Source organism: Lithobates pipiens, unplaced genomic scaffold (genome assembly GCF_037356315.1).
Source record: "Lithobates pipiens isolate NorthernLeopardFrog02 unplaced genomic scaffold, aLitPip1_a1.2 Scaffold_13, whole genome shotgun sequence".
Classification (NCBI taxonomy): domain Eukaryota; kingdom Metazoa; phylum Chordata; class Amphibia; order Anura; family Ranidae; genus Lithobates; species Lithobates pipiens.
Window position 1 is genome coordinate 454963506 of NW_027507718.1, and position 25186 is coordinate 454988691.

The 25186-nt window shown below is 43.6% G+C and overlaps 1 protein-coding gene across 1 annotated transcript in view; it reads left to right on the forward strand.

The window, feature by feature from the left end:
• The window catches only part of WDR1 (WD repeat domain 1), a 74040-nt gene extending 67168 nt beyond the window's left edge, over window positions 1-6872 (forward strand). Inside the window, exons 14-15 of the mRNA XM_077477784.1 lie at window positions 5019-5163; window positions 6235-6872. Of these exons, the coding sequence (XP_077333910.1) occupies window positions 5019-5163; window positions 6235-6344 (255 nt within the window). The 3' untranslated portion in view covers window positions 6345-6872. The remainder of the gene's footprint in view (window positions 1-5018; window positions 5164-6234) is intronic.
• The last annotated feature ends 18314 nt before the right edge of the window (window positions 6873-25186 follow it).

Genomic DNA, 25186 nt, shown 5'->3' on the forward strand with positions numbered 1-25186 from the left:
TCTGCTCATCGGAACCCTCCCCCCCTCCGGCGCCACAATTGGCACCTTTCAGGGGGGAGGGGGGTGCAGAGACTTGTACAGTACAGGTATCTGCACCCACTTCCGGGATAGCTCTCTGCGGAAAGGGGCGTAGATTACGCCCCTTTCCGAAAGTCCCCCGCTGCCTGCTGGGAAACACACAGATCCCAGAGGCAGCGGGTCCATCCTTATTGCGCAGCGCGACTCGCGCATGCGCAGTAGGGAACTGGGAAATGAAGCCGAAAGGCTCCACTTCCTGATTCCCATACTCAAGATGGCGGCGGCAGCACCCGAGAGACGATCGAGAGATCGGCTTCGGGTGCCGACATCGCGGGCGCGCTGGACAGTTAAGTGTCACTTGTATTTGTAGCTGCTGGCTTTTAAAAAAAAAAAAAAAAAAAAAACGCGGCGTCCCGGCGGACTCCCGCTTTAAGAACTGGGGTATGTAAACTTTTGATCAGGGTCATTTGGGCAGTTTCTGTTGTCGTCATTTAAAGAGTAAACACAGTTGATTGATAATAAATGGCTTCAGCCAAACACTAACCATGAGTGAAAAAACGTTCTTGTGTTCTCATTCATATTCTCTGAAAAATGGCCAAGAAATTATAAATTCTGCCAGTAAACTTATGAGCACGACTGTATGTATATGTGTGTGTGTGTGTATGTATGTGTATGTATATATATTTATTATTATTATTATTATTTTTTTTTATGTATATTTGGGCAAACATGCATGCTCTGTTGAATGATTGTACAAGTTTATAAAAGCTCTTTTATTGATTTTCCTATCCACCATCTCATATCTTTGGCTAGCTTATGTTTTCCGCTCCTTTATCATTAAGCTGTCCTTTAGTCTACATAACCTGCAGATTTATATTACATGATTCTAATCCCCTACTAAGTCGTTTGAACAGTAGCAACATATTATCCACCTAATTTAATCCTTTTAGCACATATTCTGATAACACGGCCTGGTTACTAGAGCACGACTGTATGGGGTGGGCAGGGCAGCTGATAGAAATCATGGGGCCCCATACAGCATACCTGTCTGGGGGCCCCCTTTAGCCCCACCCTTATCCTCTTCCAGGCTTTCAGCGGCTGCAGGAGGAAATTGGAGAGATCGGTTCCTCTAGATCAGTGTTTATCAACATTTTACCAGTCATGTTACAATATATTGCCTCTTTACTGCCTGTCAACTGTCTCTGAAAAGCGATCTGAGCCTGGATTGCTTTTCAGAGGAATGGTGTTTTCTTTTTGGTATTATGAACCGCTCTAAGAAAATCAGCTCTGATCGTACAGAAAAAGGGCGTCAAGTTTAAAAGTAGTGTATACACACACACACGCGCACATATACAAATATGCATATAAATACATACACACAGATATAAATGCACACACATATACATACATATAAATCCAAACACATATACATACACACACACGTAAATACACACACATAAAAGCACACACAGACACATCTCTTAAACGGTAGCTGTCTGCTAAGGAGGACCTGTTGTTACACATGGCAGAGGTCATGAGGCTAGATTTGCATAGCAGCCGGCAACTTTTTTTTGGGACAGGGGGACAAAAATGACAGATTTCTGGCCATGCTTTCTCAACAGAATTGGCCCCTCACTTCTACTGTATATCCAAAATCTGTGCATTTGAAGGGTCTATTGTCTCTTTTCCCGAGGGGATACTGTGAGAATTTACCATCTACTATAGTCGGTTAAATCCCTCTTCCCTGCCCTCTGATTTTGAGCACACACACATGCATAATTACAAACATATACAGTTTGCTTTTGTTTTAATTGTCAGCAGCACTATACCTTCAATCTCCATGCCGGGTACTGACCTCTAGGGGGAGGCAGAGAGCACAGTACACACTGCAAGCCAGCTCTCCCTTTGCTTTCCCTTTCAGTGTAACTGTAAAGAGTGAGATCGAGTTCCTGCATCACCGATTTACACATCAGCTGAGGATCAGGCAGCCACTTCTCTAACAATTCAGGCATGGGGGGGGGCACACGTGCCCCCTGCAGCATGCAGCCCAAGCTCAATGGTGACCCCTATATGTCTGCTCCTGCCTTAAGCAGAAGGAGATGAATCACTCCGCATGGGAAGGGAATGTGCAGGGCGGGACTTGAGCCAGTTGTGGAGTGGCTGCGGAAGTGACATGCTCCCGAAATAGAAAAAATAGTACCTCACATCCAGAAGAACAAAACATGAATACGGAGGCACCCAGAAAGATGAAAAAAGCTCAGATAAGTCGGATGCTGGCTGAGACTTTTTTTTTTTTTTTTTTTTTTTTACTCTGCATTCTTTTATTCTCTGATTGCCGGGCCCCCCTGCTGGCTGGGCCCGGTACAGCAGGGCCAGTTGTACTGGCTTATCAGCGGCCCTGGGGGTGGGCAGTTACTCTGAGAAACCTAACATCACTAGTTTGTGCAATATTTAAAATCACTCACAGGGGTTGTAAAGTGTCTGGTTTTTAATAAAAAATAAATAAAAAAAGTACCCTTCCTATTCATCTTGACCTAAACTACCCTAGAAATTCCCCATCCAAGTTGCATACTTAATTTTAGAAAATTACCATAGCATTCTCTTCAGCCGAAATCCTCTGGTGGCTGTTCCAACAAATTGGGACTGATATACTAAAACTGGAGAGTGCAAAATCTGGTCTAGATCTGCATAGAAACCAATCAGTTTTTTTTTTTTCTGTCAACGTAATTGGACAAACTGAAGTTAGAAGCTGATTGTTTTCTATGCACAGCTGCACCAGATTTTGTGCGATCTAGTTTTGTTAAATTAACACTATTGAGATGTTTTTAAACGTGTATAGTCTCATCATTCTTTTAGGCTGGGTTTACACTATACTACACGACAGTAGTATAACTTTCATCCTACTTTGCTCTGCAACATCAGTCCTACATTGATCCTATATTATTGGTCCTACATCCATCTTCAATAAACAGGGATCTGACTTGGATCCACGCCAGTACCAGGCACTGTGTTTGGTATGAATCGTGAGGGGGAACTCCACGCCAAATTTTAAATAAAAAAACCGGCATGGGTTCCCCCTCCAGGATCATACCACACACACCCCTCTTCCTGGCTGGCCGCAGCCCGGGCAGCCAGGAAGATGGGTGGGGACAAGTGAGGGCCCCTCCCCCCGAACCATACCAGGCCGCATTCCCTCAAAATAGGGTGGTGGGTGCTTTGGGGAGGGGCACCCTGTGCCCCCCCCCCCACCCCAATGCACCTTGTCTCCATGTTGATGAGGACAAAGGCCTCTTCCCGACAACCCTGGCCATTGGTTGTCAGGGCCTGCAGATGGGAGGCTCATCGGAATCCGGGAGCCCCCTTTAAGGTACATGGTACCCCTACCCATTCACCTGGGGAAAAAGTGTCAATAAAAAAAAAAACAGTTTTTTAAAGTAATTTATTAGGCAGCTCCAGGGGCCGCCTTCTGACTTTGGGGGTCTTTTCCGACTTCTCCGCTCTATCCAACCTTTTCTCCGCCCTCTTCTGCCGGGCTTCTCCGCTATCTTCTTCCAGCTGTTTTACTAGCGTTGGCCTGGTCTTCTGTCATTGCCTTTGTCTCTCTTCTTCCAATGTTGACACTATGCTCTCTCTCCCACTGTAATGCCATGTGCCCAACTTATATAGGCATGGGGCGTGGTCACTAGGTGATGTTATCCGGTGACCCCGCCGCTTATGACGTCACCACTCGGGCATGATGGAGCTGTGACGTCATAAGGGACGGGGTCACCAGATGACATCACCCGGTGACCACGGCTATATAAATTGCTGAGCACACGGCATTACAGTGGGAGAGATCGTCATGTCAACATCGAGAGAAGAGGGAAGAAGACGATTGAGACTACTAGGCCAACTCTAGTAAAAGAGCTGGCAGAAGATGGTGTAGGAGCCCAGCAGATGAGGCCCCCCCCCCCCCCCCAAGTCAGTTATTAAAGGGGACTCCCGGATTCCGATAAGCCCCCCCACCCACAGACCCCGACAACCAACGGGCAGGGCTGTTGGGAAGAGGCCCTTGTCCTCATCAACATGGGGGCATGGTGCTTTGAGGTGGGGGGGGCCACGGGGCTCCCCCTGCCCCAAAGCACCCAACCCCCAACCCCCTGGTACGGTACAGGAGGGGGGGTGCTCACTCATCCTCACCCCCTTTCCTGACCGGCCAGGCTGTGTTCTTGGATAAGGGTCTGGTATGGATTTTGGGGGGACCCCATGCCGTTTTTCCGGTGTAGGGGGGGTTCTACTTGGAATCCATATCAGCCCAAAGGGCCTGGCTTGCTATTGGAGGGGAAACCCATACTGGCTTTTATTTAAAATTTGGCGTCGAGTTCCCCCTCAAGGTCATCAGAGCACAAGTCGCATGCCAAAGTCAGATCATGAAAGGCGGCGATCCGAGTTTGATCCGACTTCAATAACAGTCAATGGGCTGAAGTAGGATCAAAGTCGGACCAAAGTAGTACAGGGAGCATTTTCAAAGTCTGACCGACTTGTGCCGGACCAGTTAAGACTGCTCCCATAGGGAAACATTGATTTTCACACGTCATGCGACTGAGCTCGGAGCGTTTGTTGCACTAGTATGAACCCGGCCTTAATGTCCTGTGAATTTTGGTTTTGCTGTCCAATTGGAGAGATTTTCTTTCCCTTTCTATCCAGACACAGCAGGAAATGAGCAGGAATGACCTTTTTAGATAGCTGTGACTAACAGGTTTCTGACTGAAAAAAGTCCCCTCTTCCTGATGGGGTGACAACTGTAAAATGTTGGCTTCTTTCTTTCCCGTCAATGGTTACCAGCGCAAGTAGATTGCAGTTAGTGCCCTCTCTTAAAAGATTCACAATGAAAACCTGACGCCTCCTAGGTTTGGCTAGAAATGTATCCAAATGTTAACTTATGTTGCCTTATTGTGCAAGCACTGGAATGTACCCTAGAAAAACATGTAGCCTACAAACTGTTTTGTCTTTATTAACAGGAGAAAGACAAGTTCTATGGACACCATGCCAAAGTTGTGTGTGTTGCTTGGTCACCAGACAATGAACATTTTGCCTCCGGGGGAATGGATATGATGGTTTTTGTTTGGACCTTGAGTGATCCAGATAAACGTGTTAAGATGCCAGGTACTGGTCATTTTCTCCATGATCTTTATAAATGTAATGGGGCTGTGTCGAGAAATTGTCACCAAGTTCACTAAAGGTCATATTTGTTATGTCAGTTTGTTACATTATCTCCCTGCTTCTCCACCTCATCCAATCAGAAAAAGCGTAAAATGTATTCAGAAAGTGCAAAGCGCGCTCCTGTATGGTGACCATGCTGAGCAACCAACGTGCTCAATATGCAGCAGGGCAGCCGCTTGGCAAGGGATCTGAAAGCAAGTGGAGATCACTGGAGTGCCAATATCTACTTTGGTGATTTCTGGCTAACGGTGATATAGCATAGTATATCATATTTGTGCATAGTTACATTGGTCTAAGTTGGACCTGAGTAACTGTGTATAAAATATCCATGCCTGAAATTCTTCTTCTTTTATGGGAAAAACAAGAGAACCCCAACTGACTGCTATTGGTGACCTTTTCTTCTTAATGCTATTTGCCTTGTCTCTTGTTTTTATGTATTTGTCACTAAATATCCAGATCAGAAAAGCCGTAAAAAGTGTCATAATTCCATATATGCCTACTTTACTCTGGTTCAAAGCATTAAAGCTGAACCTCAGTCAGATATAAAGGCACAAATGAACGCAGCTATGAAATTCTTAGTGGTGGAAAATGCCGCTTGATCACTAGTACCTACAGATAGGCTTATAGTAAAGGATGTAGGAATATCCCCTAGACATGCAACTTTTAGGAGATGGTCCCATTCATAGCAGCCAGTGACGTGCTGCAATCAAGGCTCCCATATCACAGCTTGACCATGAAGGCTTGAAATGACTGGTGTCCACAAACCCAAAAGAAATAGCAGGTGAAGATGGACGCCCCGGACAGGGGTGACAGGACACTGCTGGAGGATTTTGTTTTAAGGTAGTATTTGATACATAATAGCACATTATGACATTAACTTGAAGCAGAAACTTTTTTTTTTCCATCCATGACATTAGATGACATCTCCTCGTCACAATAGACTTGATTAAAACAATCTTGTTTTTTTGTTTGTTTTTTCTTGCCTTGAGATAACTATAAGCCTTGTTCATTTAGATACCCATCGGCTACATCATGTGACTGGACTGTCCTGGTTGGATGAGAACACGTTGGTCACCGTATCCCATGATGCCTGTGTCAAACAATGGACTGTCACTTATAAATGAGCACAGAGCATTGACCAGCACAGGGATAGCTAGGACTACTGCAATTGGAGATTCTATAAGAAAAATATATATTTCTGTTATATGCTTTTGTGGTTTGCCACATTCTCATTCTTTTTCTTCTTAAAAAAAAGTGTCTTTATCTATAACAAGTCTTTTCAAAGCTTTAGTCAGTGACCGCTTGCTGGTAAATAGCTCCTATGCATCAGATGTTGTGACCAACATTCCAGAGGCAACAGTCATATCCTCAAGTACCCAGATTGAGGACAGGTTCTAATGGAGAGTTTATATGTGTGTGTGCTGTAGAACCACATAAGACAGTACATACTGCTCATTTTTTCCTGTTACAGAACATTTCTGTATCCGCTGTTATGGTGACAAAATTGGTGATCTATTTTTTAAACTCTGGTGTGCAGCTACTGTGTATTGTTGCTCTGCTTGTCCATAAAACTGTTGCCTCAACACCGAAACAAGTCCTCACGTTAAATGGGGTACGTTAAAAAGAAAAAAAAAATAAACATTTTTTATGTAGTTAATGTTTTGATTTTTTAACAGTGATGTTTGTTAATGTAATTTAAAGGTTTTTGGAATGTTTGATTATTGGGAAAACCTAAAATGGAATAGTCTGACCATTGTAAAATGTGTTACAATGCAGCCTTTCTGCATAATGGGCTCAAGCCTTTTACTTTATGGTTCAGGATGTGCAACCTAACGCCAAGTCACCAAAAACTGGCCAAATGGTGATTTCGGGCATTTTCACACTGGGGTGGTGGGCGTCGGTGTTTAAGCGCCCCTTTTTTTAGCGGCGTTTTAGCTTTTCGGCCCCTAGCGGTAGCACCTTTAACCACCCGCTAGCGGCCGCTGAAGGGGTTAATGGCGCCCGCAAAACGCTGAAACTCTTTTGCCCATTGATTTCATTGGACTAGACAGCTTTTCTTTCTCAATCTATTGGGGAACACAGTCTTGACCCATGGGTTACACTGCTGTCTACAGATAGACTGGACACTGGCAAACCCACCTCTAACAGAAGTTAGTTCTTAGTTGGCAAGGAAAATGGACATCTTTATTTGAGCTCTGCTGTAGTAAAGACTTCTTCTTTATTTTATTTATTTTTTTGGTAGCCTTTTTTTTTTTTTTTTTTTTTTTTTTTTTTTTTTTTTTAGAATCTTCTTCATTTTAAATGTTTTTTTTTTTTACATCACTAATGAGTTTCCCCTCTTATCGGCAGCTATCCAGCATGGTAGTCCTTAGTTTGGTTTTTGGACTGTATGTATCGGGGACCCCCACTGGACTGAATTTTGCGGGGCTAGCCTGGAGTTGCCCTAAGGGCACTGAAATCTGCATAGGATAATTTCCAGACTTCGTTCTTTTCAGCTCTGGAGAATCTAGCATTGCCTATGCTCTTGCCCTTGCCCATGCATCAAGAACTCTTATTTTTATTTTATTTCCCACTGGCTTTCCTGTGGGAAGGGTTAACACTGTGGGACTGAGCACTGATGTAATCTACTGTGTGTGGTGTTGTGCATGTGCTATGCACTCTATCCTGCCATACAGCATTGAGGAAGCATTTCCCCACCATTGCTTGTGTGGCACAATGGAATGTTAATCTTCAGGATTGCCTACCTACACCTACGGTCATTGCGACCTTCTAGTCACTGACGCTCATCTGCTACCTGCTGTTTGGGTTTTGTGAGTGACTTAGGCCTTGTTTCTTCCCCTTTGGGAAAATGGGCATGTCCAGAATACCCTGTTGGCACGTTTTGGAGCTTTGGGAAATTTAGCTGCTATGCAGCATCGGTCCAACCTGTCAAAAGGTCATCTGATTCAGATTCTGTTAGACAATGCCACAAGTGGTGGTATACATCCATAAACCATAAGGGAGGAATCCAAAGCCTTGCTGCGGCAAAAAATAGGTAAAGGGCCAATCACCGTTAACGTGAAGAAAAGAAGAAAGCCATTCACCAGCTTCTGCTAGAGAGACATATGTCCCCTTACTGCCCACTAATTCTGCTAATTTGTGCCTCATTATTGTCACTTATCAGTGCTGCCTCTCCATGCCACCCAATAGTGCCACCCGTCAGTGAAAGAGAAAGTACCTGTTTGCAGAATTTTATAACAAAATATGAAAAATGTTTTTTGTTTTCAACATTATTGGTCTTTTTTTTCTTTTTTTTTTTTTTATCTATCAAAAAATACAAAGCCCAGTGGTGATGAAATACTAACAAAGAAATCTCTATTTGTGTGGAAAAAGTGATATGGTTACAGTGTTGCATGTCCGTGCAATGGTCATTCAAAGTGTGAGAGCGCTGAAAATTTGCCTGGGCAGGAAGGAGATTTAAGTGTCCAGTAAGCAAGTGGTTAAAGAATGCCATAAAGACATCTACCAATTGATGGGCACGTTTACAATGCCATCCGGATAGTATTCACAGCGCTTCACTTTGTCATGTGGCAGTCTTATTCCAACATGGATTAAATTTATTTTCCTCAAAATTCTACAAACAATACCCTATAATGACAATGTGAAAGATGTTTGTTTGAAATCTTTGCAAATTTATTAAAAATAAAAAAATCACATGCACGTAAGTATTCGCAGCCTTTGCCATGACACTCAAAATTGAGCTCCGTGGATTATCCTTCAGATGTTTCTACAACTTGATTGGAGTCCACCTGTGGTAAATTCAGTTGATTGGACATGATTTGGAAAGGCACACACCTTTCTATATAAGGTCCCACAGTTAACAGTGCATGTCGGAGCACAAACCAAGCCATGAAGTCCAAGAAATTGTCTGTAGACCTCACAGATCTGGGGAAGGGTACAGAAATTCTGCAGCATGGAAAGTCCCAATGAGCACAGTGGCCTCCATCATCCGTAAATGGAAGATGTTTGTAACCACCAGAACTCTTCCTAGAGCAGGCAGCCCAGCCAAACTGAAGGATCAGGGGAGAAGGGCCTTAGTCAAGGAGGTGACAAGAACCTGATGGTCATTCTGTCAAAGCTCCAGCATTTCTCTGTGGAGAGAGGAGAACCTTCCAGAAGAATAACCATATCTGCAGCCCTTCACCAATCAGACCTGTATGGTAGAGTGGCCAGACGAAAGCCACTTCTCAGTAAAAGGCACATGACTGACTACCTTGAGTTTTCCAAAAGGCACCTGAATGACTCTTGGACCATGAGAAACAAAGTTCTCTGGTCTGGTGACACAAAGATTGAACTCTGGCCTGAATGGCAGGCGTCATGGCAGGAAGAAACTAGGCACTGCTCATCATGCTGTGGGGATGTTTTTCAGCAGCAGGAACTTGGAGATTAGTCAGGATCGAGGGGGGGAAAAAAACAAATGCAGCAATGTACAAAGACATCCTTGATGAAAACTTGCTCCATAGTGCTCTGGACCTCAGACTGGGGTGAAGGTTAATCTTCCAAAAGGACAATGACTCTGAGCACAAAGCCAAGATAACAAAGGAGTGCCTACAGGACAACTCTGTGAATGTCCTTGATTGGTCCAGACTTAAACCCGATTTGAACATCTCTGGAGAGATCTTAAAATGGCTGTGTATAGATGCTCCCCATCAAACCTGATGGAGCTTGAGAGGTCCTGCAAAGAAGAATGGGAGAAATTGCCCAAAAATAGGTGTGCCAAGCTTGTAGCATCATACTCAGACTCAAGGCTGTAATTGGTGCCAAAGGTGCTTCAACAAGTATTAAAGCGGAGGTCCACCCTAAAGTGGACCTTCCGCTCATGCAGGTATCTGCACCCACTTCCGGGATAGCTCTCTGCGGAAAGGGGCTTAGATTACGCCCTTTTCCGAAAGTCCCCCGCTGCCTGCTGGGAAACGCACAGATCCCAGAGGCAGCGGGGACCGTCCTTATTGCGCAGCGCGACTCGCGCATGCGCAGTAGGGAACCGGGAAATGAAGCCGAAAGGCTCCACTTCCTGATTCCCATACCCAAGATGGTGGCGGCAGCACCCGAGAGACGATCGAGAAATCGGCTTCGGGTGCCGACATCGCGGGCGCGCTGGACAGGTAAGTGTCACTATTTTAAAAGTCAGCAGCTGCAGTATTTGTAGCTGCTGGCTTTTAAAGAAGAAAAAAAAAAATGCGGAGTCCCGGCGGACTCCCGCTTTAAGCAAAGGCTGTGAATACATGTGATATTTTTTTTTTTTTTTTTTTTTTTATAAATTTGCAAAGATTTCAAAAGCTTCTTTCATGTTGTCATTATTGTAGAATTTTGAGGAAAATAATGCATTTGATCCATTTTGGAATAAGGCTGTAACATACCAAAATGTGAGAAAAAGTGAAGAGCTGTGAGAAACTTTATGGATGCATTGTATTTAAAAAAAACAAAAAAAACCCTGGAATGTTATCTGGACCTGCAGCTTTCCTCTCATTGCCTCCTATCAAGCTTAAACGCACCTCCTGAACAGAAATCTTAAGAGGCATATCACGGAGTAGACTAGAGAATTTAATAATCACATCATTATTCAGATAAATTAAACATGCTCTATGCTTGTTTTGAGTGTCTGTCTGGTAGAGGCCTCACATCAGCCTTTTTTTTTTTTTTTTTTTTTTTTTTAAGTTGTTGCTGACTGGGTAGACATCCTCATGGTTCTAGCACTATTGCATCCCAGTCCCGTCTCTAACCTCAGTTTATACCTTGTACTGATGGCCTTATATTGCAAAGAGCAAGTTTTGGCCTTCCACAAGGACAAGGTGGTGTTGAATCGCAGGACTTTCTTCTTGCCTAAGCCTAGCTTCACATTAAATGTGGGCTCAGGATTGTGTGTAATTACACAAATTTCCTGTACTCAGTTCAAAAATACACAACTATTACTGGGGTACCAGTGTGTTTCCACCCCCCCCCCCCCCCCAACCTCCTGTGCTGAGAACCACAGAGCACTATGCTGTTTTCCTGAAGCTGTGATTTTGGAAAAGAGGCAGGGACCTATTTCCTGTGTTTTGCATAGGTGCAGCAGCCTGTTTGAATGAATGGGTTGCTGTGCCTGTGTAAACATGGCATTTGGGAAACTAGCATAGTGTGAACCTAGCCTGGGCTTGTCCTTTACTTTTTGACCAAAGAGATATCAGTGAGCTGGCTTTTATATAAAACTGCTGAAAATCGTGGCATATACTTCCATTTAAAAACAAAACTTAAACTACAAATTGTGGCACTATAAATACTTATAGTAAGTCCAGTCTGTGTTGTAGAATGGTTTCATAGACCTTCTAAATATATGAAAATGGCAAACATTCTTAAATAACCTTTAAAAACATAGAAATTCATTTACAATTCTAAATTTGTAGTGCAAACAGTTCAGGTATCTGTCAGTATAAGGTGTGCTTTTGCGCTAAAGTCCGTACACACGGGCTGAATGTTGTGAGACATCAGCTGGTGTGCACTTCAGTCTGTCCGACAGAAGTCCGCTTCTGTGGAAGGGGCATGACCATAAAAGGTCTGCCGACAGGCTCCTAGTCAATGCTCTCGGCCAATGGCGCTTACTAACATTGGATTGTTAGTACAGTGGCTCTGATCTGTCCTGTCCATTTTTATTTTTTTTTCTATTCAGCCTGCTGGGTTTAAAAAAAAAAGCTAGCAGTGTGTACTAGGTTTTAATGAAAAAATATAGAGCACCACAATTGTAAACGGGATTGGAAGACTGTAGTCCAAACAATTTGGATTAAATTACAATGTTCCTTTCCCAATGAAATGTGTATTTCACCCTTAATGAATTAAAAATTCAAAGCACATCTGTGATTCCACCACCGGGGAATCACAGAACTGCTTACTGGATCGTTTGACCCCACTCATGGAAGAAGACCAAACAATATATCTCCATGGCATTTCGGCCAGCATCACCAACTGTTTTCACATAAGGCACATAAACTCCAAACCCATGGGCAGAAAGGAAGACTCCCAAGTGGCACAGATCAATAGAGTGTGCATTCCAATTGACTTGAAGGGGGCTGCCTGCTTTGTGATGCACAGAACACCTGTGCATTCCCAAATGGGCAAACACCGCCTTCTTACAGGTGTACGCTTAAATACAACTGTGTGAACAAGCACTTTATTCCACATAAAACAAAAAATGATTCACCTTCGCTCCAGCTTAAAGTCTGCGTAGGCCTCAACTTATGTCAATTGGCCTGAGTCTGCCCTGTGCTTTAGCCAATTGGCCATCCTTAATGTCTAGGACTATTGATGTGTGTAGGGAGACATTTGACCAGAGGACTTGTCAATAGACAGATTGTGTTTATGTAACCAAGGGAAACTGAGAATTACAGGATACATAGGAGACGGAATCATATCAAACAATAATACTTCAAAATGCAAAGCACCCAACAGGACAGTTAAGAGTCTTGGATTCGAGAGTGATGAATCCATTCCCAAGAGGGTCTCTGCCAAGAGTTGTCACACAGAGTGGTGGATCTTTAGGAACAATCGAATCTGAAGACTTAACCAGTGCTGCATCGATAAATATCCTACGAGCACCAGAATCAATAAAGGCAACATCACTTATTTCAAGATAAGGATATAGGGACTACTAATCTCTCTTGAGGAGGATTCAAAACAGCATGGCTTAATCGGGCTCCTGGATCACCTATTAGGCCCGGAAGTTTTCCAGCTCTACCAGACAAGAATGCAGGGGGTGATGTGGTTCACCAAAATAAAAACAGAAGCCTAGAGTCCTGCGTTTGGTATGTTCATTGTCTTACGAATGCACAGCACCTACATCCATGGGTTCTCCTTCAGACCCTACAGTAGAAGGTACAGGAGGGGCTAGTAATTGCTGAGGGGAGGATTTAGCATCAAATTTGTGAGGAAAAAATTGTCTCTGGTGCCCTCAGCCTGGCGTTCAGAGAAATAAGTGTCCACCAGTATACACAAATTTATGAAATCCACCAGGGCCACTGGAACCTCACGGTAGATTAATTTGTCCTTAATGCGTTCCACTAGACCTCTGCGGAAGGCGGCCTTGAGGGCGCAATTATCCTAGGTAGTCTCTGATGCAAGCATGCGAAATTCAATGACATAAGATGCTACTGGGCGTTTACCCTGAAGTAAATCGAGAATACAAGACTCCACTGAAGCTACTCTTCTAAGAACGTCAAATATTTCCTCAAAGGTTTTTATAAACATGGGGTAGTCAGAAAGTATAGGGGCATTTTTCTCAAGAAGAGCAGACACCCAGGACAAAGCTCTGCCCTTTAGTAAGGAAATAATAAATGTCACCTTGGCTTGAGCAGAGGCAAACACAGAAGGTTGATTTCTAAAATTCAGCTGCCAATGGTTGAGAAATCCCCTGCAACCCAAGGTCATACTTATCAGGGAGAGGTATCTTTGGAGTGGGAGATCCCTGGGGGTTAGACATGACTCATGGTTATTAGAAGTGGCAGGACAAGAACCATGTGCAGTAGACAGAGGATAACAGTCATGATGGCATCCAATTTCTCCTCCAAGAACTGTACACAATTGGCCTGCACACCCAACAGCTGTAGAGCAGGGGTTGGGAACCTCGCCTCTCCAGCTGTTTTGACACTACAAATCCCATGAGACATTTCAAGACCCTAACAATCACAAGCATGACTCCTAGAGGCAGAGGCATGATGGTATGTGTAGGTTTAAAACAGCTGGAGAGCCGAGGTTCCCTACCCTGCTGTAGAGACTGGCTCGCTGAGGTCCATCTGGCCCTAGTATAATATCGGGTCTGCCTGGAAATTACAACACCTCTCCAGTTTCCTGACCTGTAGTCTTGTTATCCCAGTATCGGGTGGAGAAACGGTTGAGATCCTGCAGCCAGAATACGCAATAGTTGGTGCTAACAGCCTAACGGAGAACCACCAATAAATAACTCCGGTAGTAGAGGACAAAGACAGGAATGCAGTGGGTGAAAGGACAGTCCAAGACAGTGGACCAAGGCAGAAGTACCCAGGGGTCTACCAGAAGGCAGTGTCAGAAACAGGCAGGGTCGGCAACGAGATCAGTGTAAATCCATGGGGTAATCCAAGAATCAGAGTTGGGAACAAGCAAAGTCAGCACCCAGATATTCCTCATATCTAACCAGAGAACCATTCGGCTGATGGTTTCCACGTTCTTGATAATAAGTGCTGGAATTATAATGATTGCCCCCTAGGGTGACCTCTACCACCTCTTCTATTACAATTGTTACTTCTGCCCCTAGTTGGATTAGTAGGGGTATAGGAACTAGGATGGGCCCTCCTTGTTGTGATGTATTGTCACCACCGTTGCGGCCTTACCTCCTGGGTGTATGTATAGGCCTTGAGGTAAAATTAACAAGTTAGCCAGTGGGATCCACAGGAGGGGACTGCCAGGCCATTCCAGATATTGGGACAGATGCAGGGAGCTTCTGCCATCTGAACACTACACCTGTTTTGTAGCCAGCCAGTTGTTTCCATTTTATTTCATAACCAACTGCTTGTGCATTACTTAGTATTGTAGAAAATAATAGGTTTACATGTCATAATAACGGATGTAAGAATATTTTGTTTGTAATTAAAATATGTTCCTGTTTTTCTTATTTGAAACAAATCAAATAATTTAAATTTAAAAAAAGTACAGTCCAATCTGGAATTGCCCCAATGTCTGTTGATGCAAGTGTGCGCTCAGCCATGCCTGTTCAGGTGCATGGCATGTTTGAATGCATAAAGGTAAGTCTGGTGTATGCACAGAAGGTACTGCAGTGTGGAAATAACCTGATGAGCAGCAAGACAAAAGGTGAGCAACAGGAGCAGCAATAGAGGAACCATCAGTAGAGGAAATAAAGAAGGATTTACCAGGACGATGCATTAGTAACGACTGATCTCCAGCCACTTATGTGACACAGTGATTTCACAACAGATGTTTGACCGCAGTGCTGATGACCACAGATTACCCAACTAAATGAATCTGCAACAGGAAAAAAATCTTACGATCTGGACATGGGATTCACTGCACCTTAGAGAATAAAATATACTTGTGCTTCTGTATTTCCCACTGTCAGAATGCAATAGCGCAGCAGGGAGGATTCCCCCATCCACTGCGAATGTGTGGATGCGGGAATCGGGTTAAAAAAAAAAAAAAAAAAGAATCGAAAAAATGTATAGTAAACTTGCCTACAAGCAAAGGGCCAAGCAACACATCCACGAATATCCCAGCCCCCCTTCCCCCCGGTAGCATACAAGTATACATTTTCTTCATTCCCCCACCAGTTTATTCAGGAGCAGGCAAACTGCCAGGAGAAAAGAGACCTATGTACAGTACTATTAAAATTTCCCATTTATTTTGTAACACACAAAATTGGGTAATAATTGAGTAATTATACTGCAAATAGGATTGGAATATATAATCATTAGAACCACATCATGTGTACCATGCTCCCTTCATATTTTTATTCATTAAAATAACTACATGTATTCACATTCTTCATAATACATAATATTAATTAGTTGCATTATTTGAGGGCGAGGTCAAGTCTCTACACATATCTGGGATCTCTGATCAATTCCACATGAGAAAGGAATAAATGTCATGGCTGAATTTTTAAAAGAGAGAGAACGATCCCAATGGGCATAGATGAGGATAGCATCAAATGTATTTTGACCAAAAAGATTGTTGTTTTTTTAAGGATTCCCACTTCCTCCATGTGCAAGGGGTGATGATGGGGACACGGCGTGCTCCATCATACACCGACTTGTACCTCGGGGCTGGGAAAGAGAGCTCTTCTATGGTGCCATTATCAGCCATGTCATGTCACAGGTACATTCATAATGTATTCATGATCTCGAACGGACCCTGTCCCAAGCTAAATGGCTTTATGACATGCACAACTACAATATGAAATTCACAATGGAATGTGACAGAAAAAGGATCACTTTTTTGGATATCCAAATTGAGGCACAAGAGGATAGCTTTTTGATATATGATCAAGTCCACATTAAATCCCTGGTTAAATCGGCTGTACATCCCACTTTCATATTTTTACCGAGACAGGCAAGCCTATAATAAGGCTTACCTGTTGGTAAAATGTAATGTAATATCTCCTAAAAATGTAGGGTTTAGGAGAAATTCACCTTGCATGCAGCCCCTAACGTCAGCGGCGCATTCGCTCTGAAGGTCCGGTGGATGCTGCTAGAAAATCTGAGCTCTTTGTCGGAAAAAGGACTCCCACGTGCATGCATGGGAGTGGCGCAATCGCGGCTCCGGCCACTCACAGCGCCAGAGCAGTGAACCTGGAAGAAACACAGAGGGAACATGTCAGCTCCCTCAGCGGTGATGGGGAGGCGATGCCAACGCTTCAATCTAAGGTAAGTATTCGATAATGAGCTAGTATGCGGTGCATACTGTCACTTACAAAACAACACACAAAACTGAAGAGTCAGGCCTGATCCCTGCTAATTTTTTTCGTAGAGATTCAAGCGGTCACTGACAACCAGTTGCTCTTTTGCCTGTGAGTCTCACTAGCTGTACCTATAAATTTAGTAGCCAAAATGTCAAAACAGAGGTAAACTAGTGAAGAGGCCTACACGTTGCTGAGCATGACAGATGAGAGCAAAGGGGAAGCCTCACTGTCAGATTCAGGCTCAGTATACAAACTCATACAGAGCAGCGGCACCCTGACAGATAGCTCTGAAGACGGAGTAGTGCTCCCTGCTAAGGTCAGGCGTAACCGACCCCGTTCTTCTGTTGTTGAGGTGCAACAACCACAGGGTTCTCGTATGGAGCAGAGAGCCAGTACTAGTGCCGCTCAACCTTCTGGTGAACTGGCAAGCACAGCGGCCTAGTACATCCTGGTCATAGACCAGCACTGCCTTATCACTTTGTGACGGGGTGAGTCCCATAAGTGCAGTTCTAGCTGGTGCAGTGGCTAGCACAAGTAGTGCTCTGCAGCCACCAAGAGTCTGAACACAGGCCCGTAGAGCCCATAGTGTCCTTCCTGCTGCACCTGCTAATCCTGATTGGCAGCCCCATTCACTGGCCAACCTGGAATTCAGGTGGAAACAGTGGATTTTAGTACCCTTGACTTTTACGAGCTGTTTTTCACAGAAGATCTCTACAGATCTATTGTGGACAAAAATCATTTATATACGCTGGTCAATTTATCGCCTTAGTTCCAAATTTGACCCTTACCAGAGAATTTGTCTGGAAACCTATAACGGTTCCTGAATTTTAGAACTTTCTGGGCCTTGCCCTCCTCATGGGCATAAATAGAAAAATTGAGTTGCAGTAAAATTGGTCCACTGACCCAATTCACCATATGCCTGTTCTCTGCTTCCATGACCAGGACTGGATATGAGCAAATCTTGCAGTTCATGCATTGCAATGATAATAAACTCTGCCGTCCTCGGGGTGTCCCTGGATACGATCAGCTCCACAAAATTGGCCCCTCGTAAACCACTTCAACCAATAGTTTGCAGCCTTGTTTATTCCCGATCAAGTCTGCGTTGATAAGCCTTTATTATGTTTTCTGGCCGCCTATCTTTCAAACCGGATCTCTCCAGCAAGCCTGCCAGATATGGGGTCAAGTTGTATAAGCTCTGTGACAAGGCAACAGGCTATACGTATAGTTTTATGGTTTACGAGGGAAAAGACAGCACTCCCCAACTGCCCAGACTACATAGGAAGCAGCGGTAAGATTGTTTAGGACTTGATGTCACCCTTATTCGGAAACGGGTACCACTTGTACGTGGACAGTTATTACACAAACGTGACACTTTTTAGTCACCTTTTTGATTGTGGAAGTGGCGCATGTGGCAACGTGCGATCTAATCACTGGGGCTTCCCCCAATGGCTTGTAGAGTCCCGACTTAGATAGGGGGAGAGAGCCTGCTTGAAATGTAAAAATTTGCTTGCAGTGAAGTGGAGGGAAACATGGAATGTTTTTGTTCTGTCTGCCATTCACGCAGGTGTGACAGTTGAAATTCCAACGGCGACTAGTGTTGGTGAGAAGCCCCTCTGTGTCCAGGAATACAACCTTAATATGGGAGAGGTGGACTTCAATGACCAGATGGTGGCACCATATTTAAGTGCCCATAGAGCCAGACGCTGGTATAAAAAAATGGTCCTTTTTCGACTTCCTGGACCGTCCTGAGTCTTCACCAGCCTCTTCTTGGTTCTTCATGAGCTCAGTGAGGGGACTTTTGTGAACCCCTCCACAAACCTTCTGTAATATGAGCAAATCCCCAAGAATGACCTGAGTTCAGTCATATTGGAGGGCCTGGGCCAAGAAGTGGCAGCCTCCAGCTTCTTCGGGTCAGTTGCTACGCCCTCTTCAGACACAATATGTCCCAAATAAGTCACTGAGGGTTGATAGAACTGGCACTTTTCCATGGAAAGCTTCAAGCCCTCCTCGTGGAGTCCCTTCAGAACCTTCTCCAGGCGTGCTTCATGCTCTTTCAACGTTCTCCCGAAGACTATTATGTCATTCAGGTAGACAAGTACTTCTATCAGGTTCATGTCGCCCACTGTCTTTTCCATAAGCCTCTAGAAAGTTGCTGGGGCCCAAGACAATCCTTGGGGCATCCAGTTAAACTCGAAGAACCCCACTGGGGTGATGAAGGCAGTCTTCTCCCTGTCTTCGGAACACATTGGGATCTGGTAATACCCACTCTTCAGGTCCAGCACACTGAACCACTTGGACCCCGACAGACTCTGTAGGGCATCTTCTATCCTGGGGGTGGTGTACTGGTTGGGAATGGTCCTTCTATTCAGGGTTCTATAGTCAATGCACAGGCGCAACGACCCATTTTTCTTTCTCACCACTACTATGGGGGAGGCGTATGGGCTTCTAGACTCCTGAATGATGCCTGTTCTCTTCAGTTCAGCCAACTGCTCTCTCAGATCCTCTAGATCTGCTAGTGGGATTCGCCTGACCCTCTCTCTAAAAGAGCTGTTCTCTTCCAGGCGGATTCGATGGGTGGCACTTTTAGCTAAAAGAGCTGTTTTTTGTTACTATTATTTGCTTTTCAGGTACGTCATTCAGCTGCAGCACTGATTTATTTATTTCGACAGCAATATGGTTTGCTCTCACAATACATAAATCAGCGACTCCAGCGATGTAGGAGGTAATTTCACCACCACAGTTAAAAAAAGAGCATATATGCTGAAGCATAGGTGTAGGAGTGAACATAGGGGCAAATCGACCCTATGCTTGGGCATATATTTTTATATTTATTGTATGTCCGTCATTAGAAGTGGATGGATGCAGGATAGTATTCTAATGGTGGGCATACCATTGATCAATCGATTTGAATGGAGAAATCTGTAAGGTTCTCTTTTTTTCGTTTAGCCCACAGGAAAAAAAATATGGAGGCCATGAAATGTAAATATAGCAGAACCCCCCCCCCCCAAAAATGACCCTATTTTGGAATGCAGACACCTCAAGGTATTTGCAAAGAGGCATGGCGAGTATTTTGCAGCTCCTGTTTTAAATTTTCAAAACCGTGACAAAAAGAGAGATCTGCAAAATACTCAACATGCCTCTCAGCAAATATCTTGGGGTGTCTACTTTCCAAATGAGGTAATTCGGGGGGAGGGGGGTTGTGCTATGCATAGGTAGTGAGGAGTGAAATCAAAAATATATGGCCTTAGACATCCTGAAGGCGATGCTTGGTTTTCGGGGGCCTGTACGCGCCTAGCCTGCCAAAAGTCTGACACATCTGGTATTTCTGTATTTCTGTACTCGGAAGAAGCAGCAGACTATATTTTGGGTTGTAATATAATATAATAATTGTAATGTAATATCAAAGTGAGTTTTCCCATAGAAGGCAATGGAAACGAAGATAATTCGTTCCATACTGACTTCTATTGGATGCAATACCGAATGTGGCCAGAGGTGGGGGGAGGGTGCGGAGAGACTCGGAAATGCTCGGAGACTGCTCGGATACACTCGGAAACCCTTCAAAAGGCTTTCTGAGTATTTCTGAGTGTTTCCGAGCATTTCCGAATGGGTCCGAACGGCTCCGAGTGTCACGTGCACCGCCGCACCTCTAGCCAAATGCAGTACTGCACATCCTGCTTGTTTTGTGAGACAATGCTCACAAACCGAGTCGCGTTTAAAAAAAAAAATTGCTCATATTGCAAAACGCTCGTTAATCACGTTACTCACAATCTGAGGTTCCACTGTATACCCATGGCATGCTTGAGCAATATATCATTTAGCGACAACTTTGTGTAAAAAAATAATTGTCACTTTCCTGAAACTTGTGGCAAAATATAAAATATTCCATGGACTTTCAAAAATGGGGTCATTTGGGGGGGTTGTGCTATCTTGATATTTCATGGCCTCCAAAACTGTGATAGGTAGTGAGGAAGTGAAATCACCATTTTACGCCCTTAGAAAGCCTGAAGGCGGTGCTTGATTTTTGGGGTCCTGTATACGACTAGGCTCCCAAAAAGTCCCACACATGTGGTATCCCCGTTCTCAGGAGAAGAAGCAGAATGTATTTTGGGGGTGTAATTCCACACATAACCTTGGCATGTGTGAGCAATATAACATTTAGTGACAACATTGTATACATTTTTTATTTTGTTTATTTTTCAATCACTTGTGACAAAAAAAATTTATATTTACAGGGCTCAACATGTCTCTCAGAAATTTCCTTGGGGTGTCTACTTTCCAAAATGGGGTCATTTGGGGGTGGGGGTTTGTACTTTCCTGCCATTTTAGCACCTCAAGAAATGAGATGGGCAGTCATGAACTAAAAGCTGCGTAAATTCCAGAAAATGTACCCTAGTTTGTAGACGCTATAACTTTTGCGTAAACCAATAAATATGTGTTTATTGAATTTTTTTTACCCAAGACTTGTGGCTAAATACATTTTGGCCTAAATGTATGACTAAAATTGAGTTTATTGGATTTTTCTTATAACAAAAATTTGAAAATATCATTTTTTTTTCATTGTACATCGCAAAAAATAGAAATCCCAGAAGAAAAAAAAAAAAAGGACGCAAATTTTGTTTGGGTACAGCACTGCATGACCGCACAATTACCAGTTGAGGCAGCGCAGTGCCCAATTGTAAAAAGTGCTCTGTTCATTAAGGGGGCAAATCCTTCTGGCCCTTAAGTGGTTAAAGAGGACTTATAACCTGATATCTACCTGCCTACAACAGGTTTAGATACACTAATGCCGCGTACACACGATCGGACTATTCGATCGTGTGTGCGCTCCAGCAGATTTTTTCTTCCCAAAAGTCTGGCGGACTTAGAAATAAGACTTGCTTCAAAATTGTCCGCTGGACTCGGCTTTTAGCGTTCGTCTGTGTGCTAGTCCGGCAGACTAAAAACTGACGCTAGGGCAGCTACTGGCTATGAACTTCCTTATTCTACATCATCACGTTCGAATTCGCCGGACTTTTGGAGTGATTGAGTGTGGCCAAGTCCATTCGCTTGAAAGTCCGGTGGAACTCAGCTGCAAAGTCCGTCGGATTGTCCGCCGGACTAAGTCCACCGGATAGTCTGATCATGTGTACGCAGCATAAGAAATTGAAGTCAAACTCCAGCTATTACTTTAAAATCAATTACAGCAAAAGTTGTTTTGTTTTTTTCCCCTTTGGGATAAAGGTTTTATAAATAAAGCAGATCGTTGTAAGCACCCCTGTCAGTGGTAAATGGTTTGTCACATTACTTTAACCGATACAACACAACACAACACAAAACAACAGACTTACCGAAGATAAAAATTTAAAAAAGAAAGCCTAAAAAAGAAAATGAATGCAGTCATCACGTCTTAGCCCTTCTACACACGGTCGGAGATTCCGACAACCAAATCCGTTGGATTCTGTTCGTCGGATTTTGTCCGACGGATCTTGTCCGAAACTGTTGCATACACACGGTCGGACGAAGTTGTTGGAAAATCCGATCGTTCAGAACGTGATGACGTTATTTTGTTACGATGGGATGTTCAGGCTAGTAGCCAATAGCTTTGATGTAGGAATTTGATCTGAGCATGCGTGGCACTTTGTCCGATCGGAATTCTCTACACATGATTGGAGTATGTCCGATCGGAGCATTTTGTCAGAAAATATTTCCGTCAAGTTGGAAAATTTGGTCCGACGGATATTCCGACGGAAACAGGCCGATGCAGACCACACACAGTCGGAATATCTGACAAAACGCTCCGATCGGACACATTCCGTCGGAATCTCCGATCGTGTGTACAAGGGCTAAGAATTGGTAAGCTACAATATACTGTATTTTCTGGCGTATAAGACTACCTTTTACACTTAAAAAAAAATGCCCAAAAATCGGGGGTCGTCTTATACGCCGGGTATGCAGGTATACAATGCTGCCCGATGGATGTCAGCCCCCAAATGTCTGCTAATACTGTATGTGGCTTCAGCTACAAACAGTAAACACCGTTGAGGCAATCCCAGCGAGCGATGTATTCTATTAATGAATACAGAGCCTGCTTGGATTGGAGTAACAACCTCTGCCAATCCGAGCAGGCTACATAGAGTAGCCTGCTCGGATAGGCTTTGAGAGAGAGAGAGAGAGGCAAGGGCTGATGATGCTACAGCCTCTGCCAATCCAAGCAGGCGTTGTATTCATTATAATAATACACCGCTCACCATACTTTCCTGGGTAAATCCATTCACTGAACTCCTACTACTATACATCCTGCTATTTGCCTTTGAGGTCCCAGGCACCCAAGAGGGACAGGTAAATCTGGGACATATGACAGGGGGGTTATTAAATGCATTTTGGTGGACAATTCCCATAGAATGTAACCCAAAAGTGGTATAGGTTTGGTTAGTGAAAAATTCTACTTTCCAGAGTTGTGGCATTCAATAGATCTGTTTGTGTTATTATTGTTTGATTTACTTTATGACATAACACAGCATGGCGGATGAGTAGTTGGCATTCTTGCTTTGTGTTTTTTAATGGTTCTAATGTTTTTTTAAATGGTGTTGCCTCAGAAGGGGGGTAGTCTTATACCGCGAGTATTGCCCAAAACCTATGTTTTCACTTGAAAAATAGGGTGTCCTCTTATACGCCCAGTCGCCTTATACGCCGGCAAATACGGGTAATAAACATTTGCCTTTGGGTATAGTAGTGATTTAAGGAAATTCTGTATTTCTTGTGTATCTGGTTACATTGTGCATTACGATAAACATTTTCCACTGAACTGACTTTGCATTTAGTAACTTATGCTATATATCGAGCACGAGCAGGGCCCTCTGATCCCTTCTGTATTGAATTGTATTGTAACTGTACTGTCTGCTCCCATGTTATAAAGCGCTGCGCAAACTGTTGGCGCTAAATAAATCCTGTATAATAATAATATGCCAATGAGACTGGATAATTGCAGCGCAATATCCCCTGTCCTTGCTATGAATTTTTTTATAAGCAGCACACTATCACTATACAGAGAAACCTCCACCAAGGTGCACCCTGCAGTACTGCCCAATCACAGCATTCCAAACTTGTCTATCATGATTTAAAGTGGGGCGGGTCAAAAAAAAACAAACAAGTATCAGACAAGTGGAATCATGCTGGAAGAGTTTTCCTCACCCATTTACGAAGACCCGTGTTCTTGTTCAAGGTAAAATATCAACTTCTTGTTAAATGTCTGTATGATATGTGATCATTTGTAATCAAATAACGATTGAACATTTGTGCAGATTTCTCCAGGGCAATCTACATGAATTCTACCTGCTTATACTTCCTAGTGGTGAAGAAGATCTCTCCCACGCCTCCATTTAACTACATTGTGTTATCAGGTTACCTGCTGTTTCACTTTGCAGTCAGAAGCTGCCAGCTTATTGTACATTCTATTTATATTCTGATCACTGGGCTCATAGTACACATGGGTGAGGCTATGCCGAATGTTGTGATCCCCTGTCAGTGAGTGTGCAGCATCACTAACTGGAGGGAGCATAGCTGTTTCCATGGCGATGTCGATGTGATTGGCTATTGCTATAGAAAATAAATTGCAAGTCAACTGTTTGAAGTCTCTGTGTTCTGCCTAGAAAGGCTATCTAAGAATCGTACCTAGAAATTTCTATCTAAAAGTATAGAACTTAGCTAAATGTTTTTTTAGCATTAAAAAAATGGTAATTGACAAAAAACACACAAACAAAAACAAAAAAATCCTGATACAAAGTTTTCATATGTAACTGTCCTATTTAATTAGAAACATACACTCACCAACCACTTTATTAGGTACACTGGTTCAATTGCCTGGTAACACAAATTGCTAATCAACCAATCACACAGCAGCAACTCGATGCATTTAGGCATCTAGATGTGGTGAAGATGACTTGCTGATGTTGAAACAGAGCATCAGAATGGGGATGGAAGGGGATTTAAGTGACTTTGAATGTGGCATGGTTGTTGGTGCCAGATGGGCTGGTCTGGGTATTTCAGAAACTGCTGTTCTACTGGGATTTTCACGAACAACTATCTCTAGGGTTTGCAGAGGATGGTCCAAAAAAGAGAAAATATCCAGTGAGTGGCAGTTGCGTGGAAGAAAATGCCTTGTTAATTGTCAGAGGTCAGAGGAGAATGGGCAGACTGCTTTGAGATTATAGAAAGGCAGAAACTCAAATGCAACCAAGGTATGCAGAATACCATCTCTGAATACCCAATTAATTGAATCTACAGTAGCAGAAGACTACACAAGGTGCCACTCCTGTCAACTGAGAACAGGAAACTGAGGCTACAATTCACACAAGCTCACCAAAATTGGACAATAGAAGATTGGAACATTGCCTGGACTGATTAATCTTAATTTCAGCTGCTGCATTCAGATGGTGGGGTCAGAATTTGGCATAAGCAGCATGAAAGCATGGACCCATCCTGCCTTGTATTAATGGTTCAGGCTGGTGGTGGTGGTGTAATGGTGTGGGGGAT